The 18,619-nt window shown below is 37.8% G+C and overlaps 1 protein-coding gene across 1 annotated transcript in view; it reads left to right on the forward strand.

Annotated features, from left to right (window-relative positions):
* Positions 1–18,619, forward strand: part of LOC127185616 (transmembrane protein 182-like) — an 86,629-nt gene that overhangs the window by 2,827 nt on the left and 65,183 nt on the right. The window contains exon 2 of the mRNA XM_051142059.1: positions 926–1,046. Coding sequence (XP_050998016.1) covers positions 926–1,046 — 121 coding nt within the window. The remainder of the gene's footprint in view (positions 1–925; positions 1,047–18,619) is intronic.

The following is an 18,619-nucleotide window of genomic DNA, read 5'->3' on the forward strand; positions in this document are numbered from 1 at the left end:
CACATTGTCTCTGCACTTTGACCAGTTGTGAGTCTCTTTTTTAGTCACAATCCAGTTTATAGACACTTTTCTAATTAAGACTGAGAATTGTACTAATATAATAATATAAAGGATTACTTAGAGAAAAATTTGATACTATGGCCAGTAGAACAATAATGGTAATGAGTTTACCTCTAAGGTATATGAGATCCCCAATCATTCAAATATGGCCAGATTTATAGATCAAGAATGAGTTTCCTTCTTTGGAGTAGGCTTAAATCCAAACAGAGATGTTGGTTACCTGCATGATATTCGTGCCACTACTTATACCCATAGTAATATCATTCTATGCCAGTTTTTATGACCGCATACAGCGGTCACAGTTAGGGAAGGCTTTTCTCCCCATGTACACTTTCTGCCACTTTCTGGTACTATAAAAGTTAGTTTACAAGGAGGGAATTTCATGTCAGTGCCAGCTTGATTTCTCCAAGTCCTGTGACCAAAGTATTTGATGGCTTTAGCAATAGAGTCTTACCATCAGTTCATATTTTGAAAAGCTCAAACATAATTCTTGAGAGCCATGTATAATGATCAACATTTCACAAAACTTAGAAAATACTAATTTTTTTCCTGTTTTCTTGTTAAAGAAATATAAATCCTTACTATATAAATTAGTAACTACTAACTACTAGAAAAAATTACTTATAAGCTCATTCAAAATGAAAAATAATAGGACCTATCAAAAATTAATTATAATATTCAAGTCAACCAGATATTTAGTTATATACCTTAAAATTAAATACTGGTACAAAGAAAATGACAGAAAGCATATTTTAAAAATGTTTCATAACCTGTCAGAAATGGTAGTCCACTGTGTTGTAGAATTTATGCAAAACCAAGTCATGTCTAGGGCCATAATTAAAATTTTAAATATTTTATTTCATAGTATGATGAAGATATGAGAGATTATGAAGAAATGTCAGTGATTTACCATCATGAAGGCTTCTTCTGGCGTTGTTGGTTTTTTGGAGATGACCTACAAACTTCAGTTTGGAAATACTGGTTTAGTGAGTATCAGATGCTATGTGATATATGTGTTAAAAATAGAAACTGTGGTACATTTACACTACGGAATACTACTCAACTATTGAAAACAAGGAAATACTGAAATTTGCTGGCAAATGAATGGAACTAGAAATGATCATCCTGAGTGAGCGAACCCAGACTCAAAAAGACTCACATGGTATATATATACTCACTTATATAATAAGGGATGTTCCATGAAAGTCTTTACTTACCAGGAGATTGGGATATTTGCAAGGACTTCCTCTTATGACTCTAGGTGAGAGAAATATGGAAGAATTAAGAAATAGAAGGATCCAGAGGGTCCTAGAAACCTACAAGAAGAACATCATGGTGGGCAGATCTGGGCCCAGGGGAGTCTGCTCAAACTACTGCACCAACCAAGGACAATACATACAGGAAACATTGAACCCCTACTCTGATCTAGCCAATGGGCAGGACATTCCCCACAGGTGTGTGGGGAGTGACTCTGACATGGACTTTGATGCCCCATATTTGACCACTTTCCATTGGTGGGGAGGCCTGGTGGCACACAGAGAAAGGATAAGCAGGCTACCAAGGTGAGACTTGATAGGTTGTGACCATATGGTGGAGGAGGAGGTCCCCTTCTGTCACAGACCTAGGGGAGGGGAATAGTGGGAAAGAGGTAGAGAGAGAGAAATTGGAGGATACAGTGAGGGGATAAAAATTAAGATGTAATCTGAATAAATTAATTAAATAAAAATTTAAAAAATGATGGCCTCACCTCAGCTTCAGAAATAATCTCTTACATAGTTATTGAAGGAGATGCTTTACAGTGACAATATCTAGTATATAAAACCTTCAGGTTTAGAAGGCAGCACTTTTTGAAAAATCATGTGTACTATTTGTGTTAGAAGACAGCTGGATTTCTTTTATGGTTCTGTATTTTAAGCCATCACTTTGTGCATGCTAAGCAAAGGTTGAACAACTAATTTGTTACTTACAAAACCAAGTAGTAAAAGTATACTTAATTTATAAAAGGGCTTAAAACTCATTCATTGAAGATTTTTTTGGCTTTGCATGTAACTTTAACTTGTGAAATTGGAGCATAAATATTCAAATTTTGGAGCCTTCAGTTTAATCTATTATTACTCTAAATCATATTGTTTTAAAATACTGACCGGGATTTTTTTTCTTTTTCTTTTTTTTTATTAATTTATTCTTGTTACATCTCAATGTTTATCCCATCCCATGTATCCTCCCATTCCTCCCTGCCCCATTTTCCCATTATTCCCCTCTCCTATGACTGTTCCTGAGGGGGATTACCTCCCCCTGTATATTCTCATAGGGTATCAAGTCTCTTCTTGGCAACCTGCTGTCCTTCCTCTGAGTGCCACCAGGTCTCCCCCTCCAGGGGACATGGACTGACCGGGATTTTAATTGCCAAATGAAATAATATTTTACCCTATATATAGAGATTGTCAGTCACCAAGGTAAAGTTACTTAAGCATTCTTATCTGGTCCTTTCTCTGGAAATTGGGAGTAACTCAACCTCAGGACTCAGCCATAACATTCCTGGGAAAATACCCAAAAGATGTTCTACCATACAAAAAGGACATTTGCTCAACTATGTTCATAGCTGCTTTATTTGTAATAGCAACAATCTGGAAACAATCTAGATGTACTTCAACTGAAGAATGGATAAAGAAACTGTGCTATATTTACACAATGGAATACTACTAAGCTATTAAAAACAAGGGAATCTTGAATTTTGCAGCAAATGGATGGAACTAGAAATGATCATCCTAAGTGAGATAACGCAGACCCAAAAAGACACGCATGGTATATACTCACTTATATGTGTATTTTAGCCCAATATAGGAGTCCTCTGAGAGACTCCACCCAGCGGGGCATAGGGACAGTTACTGAAACTCGAAGCTGGATACTGGGCACAGCACTGAGAGGAGCATAGGGTGGCCTTACCAGGCTTCAGAGGAAGAGGTTATATGTGGTACAGTAGGCACTAGGTAAGCTAAGGGCAGACATTAGGGGAGGAGGGCTGCCCTTTCTAAGGACTATGAGAGGGAGGGAAAGGGTATGGGGGGTGTGGGATCAAGACGTGTTGAGGTAAAACCAGAGACACTAAGTCAAGTAGAAAAAAAAGTGGGGAAGAGCCTGGAACATATTGGCACAGGAGACAACTTCCTGAACAGAACACCAACAGCCCAGGCCTTAATGTCAACAATTAATAAATGGGACCTCATGAGGCTGAGAAGCTTCTGTAAGGCAGGAGACACTGTCAAGAAAACAAAGCGACAGCCTACAGACTGGGAAAAGATCTTCACCAACCCTACATCTGACAAAGGTCTAATATCCAAAATATATAAAGAACTCAAGAAGCTAAACACCACCAAACTAAATAACCCAATTGAGAAATGGGGCTTGCAACTAAACAGAGAATTCTCAACAGAGGAATATCAAATGGCTGAGAAACACTTAAAAAAATGCTCAACCTCCTTAGTCATCAGGGAAATGCAAATCAAAACAACTCTGAGATTCCATCTTACACCCATCAGAATGGCTAAGATCAAAAATTCAAGCGACACCACATGCTGGCGAGGATGTGGGGAGAGAGGAACACTCCTTCATTGCTGGTGGGAATGCAAACCAGTACAGCCACTTTGGAAATCTATCTGGTGCTCTCTCAGAAAAATGGGAATAGGGCTTCCTCAAGACCCAGCTATTCCACTCCTTGGAATATACCCAGAAGATGCTCCAGCACACAACAAGAAAATTTGCTTAACCATGTTCATAGCAGCCTTATTCATAATAGCCAGATCATGGAAACAGCCTAAGTATCCCTCAGTAGAAGAAAGGACAAAGAAACTGTGGTACATATACACTATGGAATACTACTGTTATTAAAAACAAGGAATTCTCAAAATTTGTGGATAAATGGATTGAGCTAGAAATGATCATAATGAGTGAGTTAACCCAGAAGCAGAAAGACTCATATGGTATATACTCACTTATATCTGCATACTAGCCCAAGGGGCATGTCCCACGAAAGCCTTCACTTACCAGGAAACTAGGACAGAGGGGAGGACATCCTATTGGGACTCTAAATGAGAGAAGCATGGGAGAATGGCAAAGTAGAAGGATCTAGAGGGTCCTAGAAACCTACAAGTAGAACATTATGATAGGCAGATTTGGGCCCAGGGGGCCCGCTCAAACTAAGTCACCAGCCAAGGACAATACAGGTGGTAAACTTTAAACCCCTACCCAGATCTAGCCAATGGTCAGAACAGTCTCCACACTTGAGTGGAGAGTGGGATATGACTTTCTCACGTACTCTGGTGCCTCACATTTGACCACATCCCCTGGAGGGGGAGACCTGGTGGCACTCAGAGGAAGGATAGCAGGTTACCAAGAAGAGACTTGATACCCTATGAGCATATACAGGGGGAGGTAATCCCCCTCAGGGACAGTCATAGGGGAGGGGAATAAGGGGGAAAGAGGAGAGAGGGAAGAATGGGAGGATACAAGGGATGGGATAACCATTGAGATGTAACAAGAATAAATTAATAATAAAAAATTAAAAAAAAAGAGGTGTTGAGGAAGAGGGGTGACAATTGGGATGTAAATAATTCAAACTGAAGAACAGGCAGGTAACTTAGATTGCTAACCCCACTACATGGGAATAACTCTGAGACTGGCAGAGACAAGAATGTAAATGCATAAAGCAGCTATGAACATGGTTGAGCATATGTCCCTGTTGTGTGGTAGGGCATTTTCTGGGTATATTCCAAGGAGTGGGATAGCTGGGTCTTGACTAAGCCCTATTCCCATTTTTCTGAGAAAGCGCCAGCTAGCTTTCCAAAGTGGTTGTACTAGTTTGCATTCCCACCAGCAATGAAGGAGTGTTCCTCTCTCTCCATATCCTCGCCAACATGTGGTGTCATTTGAGTTTTTGATCTTAGCCATTCTGATATACATAATAGCCAGAACATGGAAACAGCCTAAGTGTCCCTCAGTAGAAGAATGGACTAAGAAACTGTGGTACATTTACACTATGGAATACTACTCAGCTATTAAAAGCAAAGAATTCCCAAAATTTGTGGACAAATGGATTGATCTAGAAATTATCATAATGAGTGAGTTCACCCAGAAGCAAAAAGAGACAAACGGTATATACTCACTTATATCAAAACGCTAGTCCAAGGGATACGTACCACGAAAAACTTTACTTACCAAAATAGTGGGTCAGAGGAGAGGACATCCTATTGAAACTCTAGGCGAGAGTAGCATGAAAGAATGGGGAAATAGTAGGACCCACAAGGTCCTTGAAACCTACAAGAAGAACTTTATAACAGGCAGATCTGGGTCCTGGGGTCCTCCTCAAACTAAGGCACCAGCCAAGAAGAATATAGGCAGTAAGCTTCGAACCCTTACCAGGACCTAGCCGACGAACATGATATTCTCCGCAGTTGAGTGGAGAGTGAGATCTGACTCTCACACAAACTCTGGTGCCCCTTTTCTGACCACATCCCCTGGATGGGGAGGCCTGGTGGCACTCAGAGGAAGGATAGCTAGTTACCAAGAAGAGACTTGATATTCTAAGAGCATATATAGGGGGAGGAGGTCTCCCTCAATCACAGACACAGGAGAGGGGAGAAGGGGTGAAGTGCGAGGGAGGGAAGAATGGGAGGAAACAGGGGAAGGCCTAACAATCGAGATGTAATGTGAATAAATTAATAAAATTAAAAAAAAGAAATAATTAACTTACTCAAAAAAAAAAAAAAGAATGTAAATGCATATTGAGGATTCATGTTGGCCACAGACTGTGATGTATTACTAGAGACCACTCTTAGTATGGCATGAAGGAAGATTTGCAGTTGTTTTACTTTTGCTCATACCATGAGCAGAGAATCAGTCTTATTTACTCTGTACATCCTGTACACCTCATACAATTATAATGTTAGAAATATATAATGCTTTTTAAAAACATATACATTTATTTTATTACACATGAATAAAACAAACTACATACAGCAGGGAGAACCATAAAACAATCATGAGTTATATAGATGTTACATTCATAGTGATTTGGCTATTTCTATTTGTCAAAGTTGAAGTAAACATCTTTCCTATCTTGTTCGGTCTAAATTTGTGAAGGAAATTCAATATCTATCATATCTCATCTCTATGAACTTAAATCTCTTATCTTGATCTAAAAAGATCTTATCCCCTAACCAACTAAACTTGTTTGTAAAACTAAACCACCTTGTCTTCAACTCCCTTCAGAGACTTGAGACGGAATAAAATTTAAATGTTGATGTTTGCTTGTGACCAAATATTTTGTAGAAGGCTCCATGAGGTGCTGAAAAGAAGGTGTATTTCTTTGTGTTTGGGTGAAATGTTCTGTAGATATCAGTTAGGTCCATTTGCTTCATGCTATCTATTAGTTTCCTTGTTTCTCCATTTAGTTTCTCTCTTGATGATCTGTCTATTGGGGAGAGAGAGGTTTTGAAGTCTTCCACTATTAAGATGTGGGGTTCGAGATGTGATTTAAGGTTTAGTAATGTCTCTTTTATCAATGTGGGTGCTCCTGCATTTGGGGCATAGATGTTTAGAATTAAGACATCATCGTGGTGTATTTTTCTTTTGATGAAGATGTAGTGACCTTCACCATCTCTTTTGATTAGTATTGGTTGAAAGTCTATTGTATCAGATACTAGAATGGCTACTCCAGTTTGCTTCTTGTGTCTGTTTACTTAGAGTAGAGTTTTCTAACCCTTTACTCTGAGGTAATGCCTATCTTTATTGGTGAGGTGTGTTTCTGGTATGCAGCAGAATGATGAATCCTGTTTTTGCATCCATTCTGACAGCATGTGTCTTTTTTACTGGGGAATTGAGACAATTGATGTTAAAAGATATTAATGACCAGTTGTTTTAGTTCATTTTGTCTTGATGTTGGTAGTGGTAGAGTGTGTGTGTTTCCATGTTTTCTTCTAGTACCTTTTGTAGGCTGGGTTTGTGGTTAGGTACTGAACAAATTTGGTTCTGTCATAGAATATCTTGTTTTCTCCATCTATGGTGATTGAATATAGTAGTCTGTGTTGGCATCTGTGATCTCTTGTTTCCATGAATTCGCCCAGACCCTTCTAGCTCTCATAGTCTCTGTTGAGAAGTCAGGTGTAATTATGATGGGTTTGCCTTTATATGTAACTTGACTTTTTTCTCTTGCAGCTTTTAATATTCTTTCTTTGTTTTGTACACTTAGTGTTTTGATTATTATGTGATAGGAGGATTTTCTTTTCTAGTTGAATCTATTTGGAGTTATGTAGGCTTCTTGTATGTTTATGGGCATTTCTTTCTTTAGGTTGGGGAAATTTTCTTCTATGATTTTGTTGAAAATGTTTTCTGGCCCTTGGAGCTTGGAATCTTCTTCTATTCCTATTATTCTTAGATTTGATGTGCTTATAGTGTCCCAGAATTCTTGGGTATTTTGTATCAGGAACTTTTTAGTTTTAACATTTTCTTTGATTGATGTATCGATATCTTTGATCGTATCTTCCACATTTGGGATTCTGTCTTCCATATTTTGTATTCAGTTGGTATGGTTTGTGTCTGTTGTTCCTGTTCACTTCCCTATGTTTTCCAACTATAAGACTGACTCAGCTTGTGTTTTCTTTGTTGCTTCTAATTCCCTCTTTAGATCTTTTTTCCCTTTTTTATTATTAATTTATTCAAATTACACCTCAGTTGTTAGCCCATCCCTTGTATCCTCCCATTCCTCCCTCCCTCCCACTTTCCCCCCATTCCCCTCCCCTGTGGCTGTGACTGAGGGGGACCTCTTCCCCCTGTATATGCTCATAGGGTATCGAGTCTCTTCTTGGTGACCTATTATCTTTCATCTGAGTGTCACCAGGCATCCCCATCCAAGGGACATGGTCAAATATGGGGCACCAGAGTTTGTGTGACAGTCAGATCTCCTTCTCCACTTAATGGTGGAGAATGTCCTGTCCATCGGCTAGTCTGGGTAGGGGTTCAAAGCTTACTGCCTATATTTTCCTTGGCTGGTGCCATAGTTTGAGGAGGACCCCAGGGCCCAGACCTGCCTGTAGTTTTCCAGGACCCTCTGGATCCTTCTATTTCCTCATTCTCCCAGGCTTCTCACACCTAAAGTCTCAATAGAATGTCCTCCCCTCTGACCCACTTTTCTGGTAGGTAAAGTTTTTCATGGGGACGTACCCCTTGGACTAGTGTCTTGATATAAGTGAATATATACCATTTAACTCTTTTTGCTTCTGGGTGAACTCACTCATTATGATAATTCCTATTTCAATCCATTTGTCCACAAATTTCAGCAATTCCTTGTTTTTAATAGCTGAGTAGTATTCCATAGTGTAAATGTACCACAGTTTCTTTATCCATTCTTCTACGGAGGGACATGTAGGCTGTTTCCATGTTCTGGCTATTATGAATAATGCAGCTATGAACATGGTTGAGCATATGTCCCTGTTGTGTGGTAGTGCATCTTCTGGGTATATTCCAAGGAGTGGAATAGCTAGGTATTGAGGAACCCCTATTCCCATTTTTCTGAGAAAGCGCCAGATACATTTCCAAAGTGGTTGTACTAGTTTGCATTCCCACCAGCAATGAAGGAGTGTTCCTCTTTCTCCACATCCTTGCCAGCATGAGCTGTCAGTTAAGTTATTGATCTTTGCCATTCTAATGGGTGTAAGATGGAATCTCAGTGTCGTTTTGATTTGCATTTCTCTGATGACTAAGGAGGTCGAGCATTTCTTTAAGTGTTTCTCAGCCATTTGATATTCCTCTGTTGAGAATTCTCTGCTTAGTTCTGAGCCCCATTTCTCTATTGGGTTATTTCATTTGGTGGTGTTTAATTTCTTGAGTTCTTTATATATTTTGGATATTAGACCTTTGTCAGATGTAGGGTTGGTGAAGATCTTTTCCCAGTCTGTAGGCTGTCACTTTGTTCTCTTGACAGTGTCACCTGCCTTACAGAAGCTTCTCAGCCTCATGAGGTCCCATTTATTAATTGTTGACATTAAAGCCTGGGCTGTTGGTGTTCTGTTCAGGAAGTTGTCTCCTGTGCCTATGTGTTCCAGACTCTTCCCCACTTTTTCCTCTAACTGGATTAATGTCTCTGGTTTTAGGTTGAGGTCTTTAATCCACTTGGATTTGAGTTTTGTGCATGGTGACAAATAGGGGTCTAATTGCATTTTTCTACATGTAGACATTCTGATATACCAGCACCATTTGTTGAAGATGCTATCTTTTTCCATTGAATGGATTTGGCTTCTTTGTCAAAAATCAAGTGACCAAATGTGTGTGGATCCATCTCTGGGTCTTCAGTTCGATTCCATTGATCCACTAGCCTATTGCTGTGCCAGTACCATGCTGTTTTAATTACTGTTGCTCTATAGTACAGCTTGAGATCAGGTATGTAGATTCCTCCAGAGGATCTTTTATTGTATAGGATTGTTTTTGCTATTCTGGGCCTTTTGTTTCTCCATATGAAGTTGAGAATTGTTCTTTCAATATCTTCAAAATATTTTTTAGGTATTCTGATAGGGATTGCATTGAATTCGTAAATTGCTTTTGGTAAGATGGCCATTTTTGCTATGTTAATTCTCCCGATCCATGAACAAGGTAGATCTCACCATCTTCTGGTGTCATTTTCAATCTCTTTCTTCAGAGATGTAAAGTTTTTCTCAAATAGGTCCTTCACTTGCTTGGTTAGGGTTATTCCTAGATATTTTATATTGCTTGTGGCTATCACGAAGGGAGTAATTTTCCTAATTTCTTCCTCTGCCTGTTTGTCATTTGTATATAGGAAAGCCACTGACTTTTTTGAGTTTATTTTGTATCCTGCCAATTTGCTGAAGGTGTATATCAGCTGTAGAAGTTCTCTGGTGGAATTTTGGGGGTCACTTATAGTCTTATTCATTTCTTTCTCCCATTTGATTGAATTTTCCTTTAATTCTTTATAGGATTTACTCAGTTCCTTCATCTGTTTGAATGTATTTTCCTGGGTTTCTTTGAGTGATTTATTTTCCTCTTACAAAGCTTATATCATTTTTATCACCTCAGATTTAAAGTCTTCTCCTTGCACTTCATGGGTGTTCCTATCTCCAGGGCTTGCTGTGTTAGGATCACTGGTTTCCAGTGTTGTTATATGGCTCTTAGTTTTGTTGCTAGTCTTCTTGCACTGTCCTTTAGTCATCTGGTTGTCTCTGCTTTTAGGAGTCCTAGATGTTCCTCCAATGAGGTTGCTGTCTGTGTTCCATGTTGGCCAGGCAGGTTCAGAGCAAGTTAAGAGAGCTCTATCTAATCCTGTTTGTTTTCTAGGGATCCCCTGAGGCCTCCTTAGGATGTTGGGCAGAGTGTGTTAGAGCCTGCACCCAACTTAGTTTTTCTGGGTTCCATGACTATATGCTAGTTGGGTCTGGCAGGAGAGTAGTGGGCTGATAGATTTCCAATCCCAGAGTTGCTGAGTTACCCTACAGTCATTTTCCAGAATGCAGGGCTCTGTCTATCTACTGTGTTCTAGATGGGCTATTACAGTAAACTGCTGGCAGACAGAGAGAGATTGGAGCTAAAAGCTGCTAGTAAAGCAGCAGCTAATGTGTGAAATGACCTGCACAGGTTTCTGTTCTGTGACCTAGATGGATTAGGCCAATAGGATGTAGGTGGGTGGAGTGAGATCAGAGCTAGACACTCCTAGCAGGATTGTGGCCCAGGCAGGTCTCTGCTCAGCCTGTTGCTTTGTCTGAGCAGGAGGCTTCAGGTAGGTGGGCAGAGACAGACCAAGGCCTGAAGTTGCTGGTAGGATGGTGGCTAATGATGCCTGGATTCAGCTTTGCCCTCCACAGGCCTTCTTGAGATGGGAGGGCTATGCTTATCTGTTTTGTGACCCAGCTAGGATAGGTCGGCAAGCATCTGGGGGGCTGAGAGGAATTAGAGTTAAAATGTTTTTGGGTGCCCCCACACTCTTTCTCGGGAGGCAGCTAATGTGGATTGTGTCTGGGGGCCAGGATTCAGCTCTGCCTGTCTGCCACTCCTGTCCCAGATCTGGCAAGCAGTAGATGGATGGTGAGAGCCATAAGCTGCATGGATATCCCACAGTCCTTCTGTTCCAGATCTGACAAGCAGTAGACAGGCAGTAAGAACCCGAAGTTGAATGGATAATCCACAGTCCTTCCCAAGATGGCGGCTAGTGTGGGCTGTTCCCTGGGACATTTTTGTGGGTTAATTGGGTGGCCAGGGGTCAGACCCACCCATTCCCCACACAATGTAGATCTGTCTCACCTGGGAATCAGCAGCTCTGGTGTTTTGTAGCCCTCAGTTTGGTCTTTATGTCGCTGTGCTGTTCTGGTTTTCCTGTTCATCAGATGCAGTGTGCAATAGGCGCCGTCATCTTCGATCTCCCTCTACATCTGTTTTCATCAGCTGCTGGATGAAGACTCTCAGGAGACAGTAATGCTAGGCTTCTGTCTGCATGCATAACAGAGCATCATTAATATTTTTGAGCACATCTGGTTACTTTAGTAATGCTAGATATGTATATATTCTAGAGCTTGATGTAGAAGCAAACTAAAAGAGGTTCTTTCACAAATAAACAAAGTAATTTTAACCTCTATATTAAAATCCTGTTTCAGGACTAATCAGAGATGAGACTGAACACTAGATATGATTTATATATTTTAAGAACTTAATATATCTGGGATCAAGATATAGATATATTTTAGAAATACAAGGGCGTACAATTGGGAAGCAAATATGAAAAGAGCTCATTGAAGGCATTGAGTATTTTGCATATATGAGTAAATAAGGAGATAAATAAGAACTATATAGAACAGAACCTGTAAAAATGGCTCAACATGTAACAGAACTTTCTTTGCAAACATGAAGACTTATATTTAAATCTCAGACCCGTGCTAAAAGCTGGGTTGGTTATACATACATATAATTCAGTGTTGTGGAATATGATTGAAATTTTCAGTAAGATTAGAATGTAATAACTTGGCTCTTCTGCCTTTATCACGGAATAATCGGAGTATGGTGCTTTGATGAGGAGGAACACTCCACAAGTCCAAGTGTTGACACTTGTCCCTGAAAACCCATTAATAGAATGAGGGTGACATTCAGGTCTTCTGGCTCATGATCTTGTGCATGTAAATGTTTCCTGGTCAAGAATAAATTTAAACAAGAGAAATACATTGTAGGGCTAAAGACCAGTTCATAAAGGAATGGCTTGAAAGAGACATCGGAGAATTTCATAACAAACAGTGCTTTAAAACATTGAGATATTTTTGCAAACTAATTTAAAAAAGGCTGAAAATTTCCCAGAATAAGCAAAATAAGGAATTAAGGAATTTAAGAGAAAAATCTAGGGAAGAGGTCTCCTCTAAGTACAGTTAATTCTGAAGACAGGAGAACTTTACATACATGTTACCCTCTAGCAACTCAGAAGCAACTCAAAGAAGAAACAGTACAGATGTGAACACATTTGCAGACTCATCAACACAGAGATGAAGTATTACTGGCAAAAGGAGCTTAGATACAATTTATTACCAAATAATAATTGGACAATAATTTTTTCTGCTTAGGGTTAAATTATAGGAATTAAAGCTTGAAAATAAGTGTAGTAATACCAGAGTTCTTAGAATACTATGCACATTCCTCTGACTACTATACTAGGAGGGACTCAGAAGGTTGTAGTAAGCTACTTGTATTTTTGTGGGTATGTAGTTCAAATACATTATCTTCTGAAAGTGTGATAACAGTATCCAAGAAACCTATGCACATAAAATTAGATGTTGAAATCTAACTGGCCAAGTGACTTAAGTAGTCAGGTTGAATGAAAGAAAAGAAAAAAACAGCAGTATATAGAAACATAGGAGGTTCTTTTGGGGGAAGGGAGTGTTTTTGACACAGTTCCTTGGTGTAGTCTTGGCCATCTTGGACTCAATTTGTAGACCAAGCTGGCCTCGAACTCACAGCAATCCACCTGTTTCTGGTTCCCTGAGTTCTGGGATTACAGGCATGTGACACCATGCCAAGTTAAAAAGAAAGTTAAGCAATCAAATAGACTACACTCTGGGAATATACTCACGGAATTACTTCAGCCAAATAAATAAATAAATAAATAAATAAATAAATAAATAAATAAATAAATAATCTCTAGGATGAGTTGATGTAGTAATTGAATAATAATCTAAAATAATTATTTAATTCCAGTAAAATAGCAATATATACAAACAAAGAAGAAAATACAACCCATTTACAGATGTTAAAAAAAGGAGATAATAAAATTTATTTGACTATTCTCAGATGGTGAACTCATACATTAAACTCAAAGCATCTAAATATGAGATAAAAAATGAATAGGTACTTTAAAACATACCATTCTTAAAGTAATTCTTTTTAAGAATTAATCAGGAAGACAGCATCAGTTTTGGGTGACTGCTCAGGTAGCAAATTGTCTCCATCATCTTCTCATTTGGGAAACTGCTAACCTGTACCCCTTGTATACTCAGGTAATTAATTTTATACCTTCTCAAGTTTCTGATGGTGTTAAAGACGAAATAGTTTAGTTTTAAAATTAAGCTTCGTTGTTTAGGGGTTAAGATACTTTTAGGTCTACATAGATGTTTTAAGTTAGTAATGACAAGATGTGATAGGTTTTTATTTACATTCAGAATTTTAGACTTACTCATATGAAAGATGTTTTCGTCAAGACTACTAAATACAAATAGCCAAAACAATAAGAATGTAATGTTTATATAATTTCTGATTGTGTCATGGTTCTTCTTGCTGTAGATAGTTTATTATACATATGTGTGTGTAATAATATAAATATATACATAAAAAAACAACCACTATAATTAATCACCTAAAATAAAAATATGGTACATTGATAAGAACATCTTAAAAAATTTCATTCCAATTTCATATTACCATTTTCACAAATGGATATAATCAGCCTGTAGGTTCAACCCTAGGTGTATAAATCTTTATTGAATAGTAATAAAGATACTGAATAAACAAACAAAAATAAATATATATGTAAAATAAAAAACAATAAAAAAGAACTAAGGTTAAATTAAGAATTGCAACAAAGTTTTGAATTACATTTTAAAATGAAAATTTCTGGGTTCATTTTCAGTAATTACAGTAAAAAATCACTACAAAGTTTAATAGTAGGTTTGAGAAATCATAGTGAGGAACCAAGATAGCTGATGAATAAAAGCATGGTGGCCATCCTGGCTCAAAGAGTATGCTTGGCAGAAATGGCATACTCATTTTAAATCTTAACTCTGGTCTGATTTTTTAGAGCAAGTGATCTTTATACATCTCTGTATATATATCTATAGATACAAATATAGATGTAGATACTGATATTATTATTTTGCACTCCCTACTTCTGTGTGGTTACTCCTGTAGTTTGCACTGATAAATACTTCTATAAAGATATTGGTTATACTTCCAAGACAAAACAAGAATATTGGTAATTATAATGAAAAGTCTTCCATAGAATTTTCTCAGGACGCAATAACTTTTATTGGCATGGAATTTGTATGAAAAATAGTTTTCAGCATTTCTTGATTTTGTGGCTACAACACTGAAAGATGTAAACATTATTCAAGACATTTCAGAAACTTTAATATGGGCAAGGACAATATACAATGATGTCATTTTCTCAATGGAATAAGATCTAATTCATTCTAAGGAATCTACAGAGTATATGCTTTCAACAGTTTGTTAGATAATGTCACTTGAGTTATATTTTAATTAGAATGCTACTTAGTATTCTTTATTGTTTGGAAGAGAAAGAAAATGTGGTCCATTTCATAGAAAAAGATTTGGGAGCACAAACCCAAACAATGAAGCAGTCAAAATTATTAAAATATAAGGTATCTTTGTGATATGTCCAAACAGTGAAATAGTAAAAATTTCTGATATTCATGAAAATAACAGGTATCTTTATGTTCTGTATTATATTATCTCTCCTGAATTAAAGTTTGAATAAATAAAATTACCATAACAGTCAATACAGATTAGTATTATTTAATAATGTATATTCATTTGACAATGTAGTAGCTTTCATGAAATGATTATTTTTTAAGCATATTATGAATTTGGAACATAATCATGCCATCACCCTCTTTCTGAGGGAATAGATAAAGGTTATTTTATATAGTCATCATGTAGATATATTTTACACACTAGAAACTGCTATTTATAGACTATGACACCTTAAAGACCAAGAAAATAATAATTTAGTGAATAAGTACAAAATAGAATAAGAATGAACACCAATGACCAATAAATATTTAAACAGAAGTTCAACATCCTTATTCGTCAAGGAAATGCAAATTCAAATGGCATTGAAATTCCATATCATCCAGCTAATCTATGGCAGTTAGTGCAGATACTTAAAACTAGTGACTGTGTAAAGTTCATCCCTAAAAAAGACATCTATATCATCCTTTTTCCCAAGGATCAGGGACCACTTCAGAATAGGGCTTAGAAAAAGTGTAAGAACTAGAGGTCATCAAGGATTTCTGTAATTTTTTCTGGATGCACTATTAACTCATAGGAGATGTGGATGCTTGCACAGGACTTGCACAAGATCAAAACAAACAACATTCCATCCTGGAGAGAAGACAATGACACAAACATGTATGCGGAAAATGACAGGGAAGGAGAATATATTTGCAAGAAGTCTGGGGTATATTGAAGAAGGAAAACTTAATGATTTATGTTGCACAGAACACAGATAAAATCAAAAGGAATAGAAACAGTTTCCCAAAATTGCAGCAGAGAACTTCCAAACCTAAAGAATGAAACATGCAATCTTGTGAAGAGGAAAAGAGAAGTGGATGGGAGCTCAGAGGAGAGGTGGGGGTACTGGGGAAAAGGAGGGAGATGAAACTGCAGTTGAGATGTAAAAAGGAAGAAAGAAAACAAATATGTAAAAATATCATTATTTATCATCTTTCTTAGTATTTTTTCTTTTCTTTTTCTTTCTTTTTTTTTTTTCTTCTTACTTCTGAGACAGGGTTTCTCTGTGTTAGCCTTGGCTGTCCTAGACTCACTTTGTAGACCAGGCTGGTCTTGAACTCACAGAGATCCACCTGCCCTTCCTTTTTCCTAGAGTGGTGATAATGATGACTCTGAAGTAGTGTCTTATTATAGTTTGCCTTTGCATCTTTTAGACAGTTTATACATTTTTGAGAGAAATGCTCACTACCATATCTTTTCAACATTTCAACTGGGTTCTCTGTCTTTTGCTGTTGAGGTGTAAGAGTTCATCACATAGTTTTTGCAGTTCAACCTTATCTGATATATGATTTACAAGAAATTCCTCCAATTTAATGCTGTTTTATTTGCTGATTTGATAGTGTATTTATTTTTTATTTGTTTTGTTTATTTTGGTTTTTTAGATAGGGTTTCTCTGTGTAGCCTTGGCTGTCCTGGACTCACTTTGTAGACCAGGCTGGCTTCAAACTCAAGTGATCCACCAGCCTCTGCCTCGCCAACTGCTGGGATTATAGGCATGTGAGCCTTTGCCTATCTTGATAGTGTATTCCTTGATAAAAAGTTTAATTTTTATGTAATCCTATGTTCTATCGCAAAAATTAACATAGTTCTACTTTTTTCATGTCTAATAACAGTCATAAGATGCAAGGCATGCCATGTCTACTATAGATAGTATAGTCAGGATATAATGATTTCTGTTACAAAAGTCTTATAGCTCTCTCTCTCTCTCTCTCTCTCTCTCTCTCTCTCTCTCTCTCTCTCTCTCTCTCTCTCTCTCCCTCTCTCCTCTCCTCTCTCTCTCTCTCTCTCTCTCTCTCTCTCTCTCTCTGTCTCTCTCTCTCTCTCTCTCTCCCGCCCTCCCCCATGTGTGTGTGTGTGCGTGCATACGCACACATGTGTGCATGTGTGTGTGCACAGGCATCTAGGCACCTAGAGAGACCAGAAGAGAACATTAGATCCTGCTGAAGCCAGGGTTACAAAGGAATTTGGGTGGTAACTGATATGAATGCTGAGAACTAACTAAGATCCTTTAGAGAAGCAACAAGAAACTTCTAAGTGATCTCTTTAGCTCCTGTTATCTTTTTAAGAAGAATATTGTTGTTTTTTTAGGAAAGTGTTTTTCATGCAACAACCTGATGCTTGATCACTACACACACACACACACACACACACACACACACACACACACACACACACACACACACATGTGCGGGTGTCACTACACACATACACGTGCTTGTGTGCATGTCAGTTCTAGCCATACTAACATTTACATTTATTGTGTTTTTGGTTTAATATAGATTTTTTAGCAATTCAGATTATAATATAATTACATAATCTCTCTCTTCCCTTAACTCTATTCTGACCCTACTATGTACCTACCTTAATACTCTCTTTCAAATTCATGGCCCATTTTCTTTAATTTATGTTACACAGTATGTTTATGTGTATGTGTGTGTGTCTGTGTGTATGTGTGTGTATGTGTGTGTGTCTCTCTCTGTGTGTGTATGTGTGTGTGTGTTCCTTAATACACAAGAACAACCTGTTCTTTCCATATAATGTTACTTTTATATGTATGTTTTCAGGACTGACCATTTGTTATTGGATATGAAATTGTTATTTTTACTGTGGAAGGCTATTTCTCTTGCTCTGAGCATCCCTTAGTTGCCTATATTTCTTTGTACATGGTTGAGACTTTTCTGAGATTTCCATCTTCCTTATTAACATGTCTATTGGTGTCTTCTTTGTTATGGTCATGTTTTGGTAGCTATGTTAATGAGATTTCATGGGTGAAGCTTCTGACATTTTTAGGAGACACACTCTAACAACAAATTCTCTGTTCTCCCTTTTCTACAATCTTTGTGCCTCCTTGTCTATAATTATCCTTAGCTTTCTGTGTGAGATCTGTTTTGTAGATGCATCAGTTCAACTTAACCTCTACAACTCTGGGTTTTGACTGGTTGTAATTTTCTGCAGTGATATACATATACGGCAAATACAATTTTCATGATGAGGATAAGGACTTATTTGGTGCAAGGGCAGATATGTAGAATGTAGTTAAAGAATTACCCTGGTTTAGTAAAGTTGTAATTGTAGGTTTTCTTCCAAGCTCCATGACCTCATTAGCCATAGGAAGCTGGCTGCAGTTTTATTATTAAGCATGGTTTTCCTCTTGTTGAACACTTCTTAAGTCCAACTAGATAGCTATTGGTTATTACCAATTTATGCACACCACAACTCCACCTGAAGAATCATATGCTATGCTGGTCATTGTTATGGGTAGAACTGTTGGTTGTTTCCCTCCTCTGGAAGCTTCCATGGTACTTCTGGTGCCTAGATCTTGGTTAGAGGAGGCTTTGAGTTAGACATAGTTTCAGCCCTCTGGGCCTGCTGTCAAAAATGGGTGGTATCTTTAACAATATGGACTTACCATCCACCTCCAGTGGGGAGGACAACCAAAGGCAATAACAATAGTCTGTAGTATTTTGGTAGTCTATGGGATAACCCTGACCCACAACAT

Source organism: Acomys russatus, chromosome X (assembly GCF_903995435.1).
Source record: "Acomys russatus chromosome X, mAcoRus1.1, whole genome shotgun sequence".
NCBI lineage: Eukaryota > Metazoa > Chordata > Mammalia > Rodentia > Muridae > Acomys > Acomys russatus.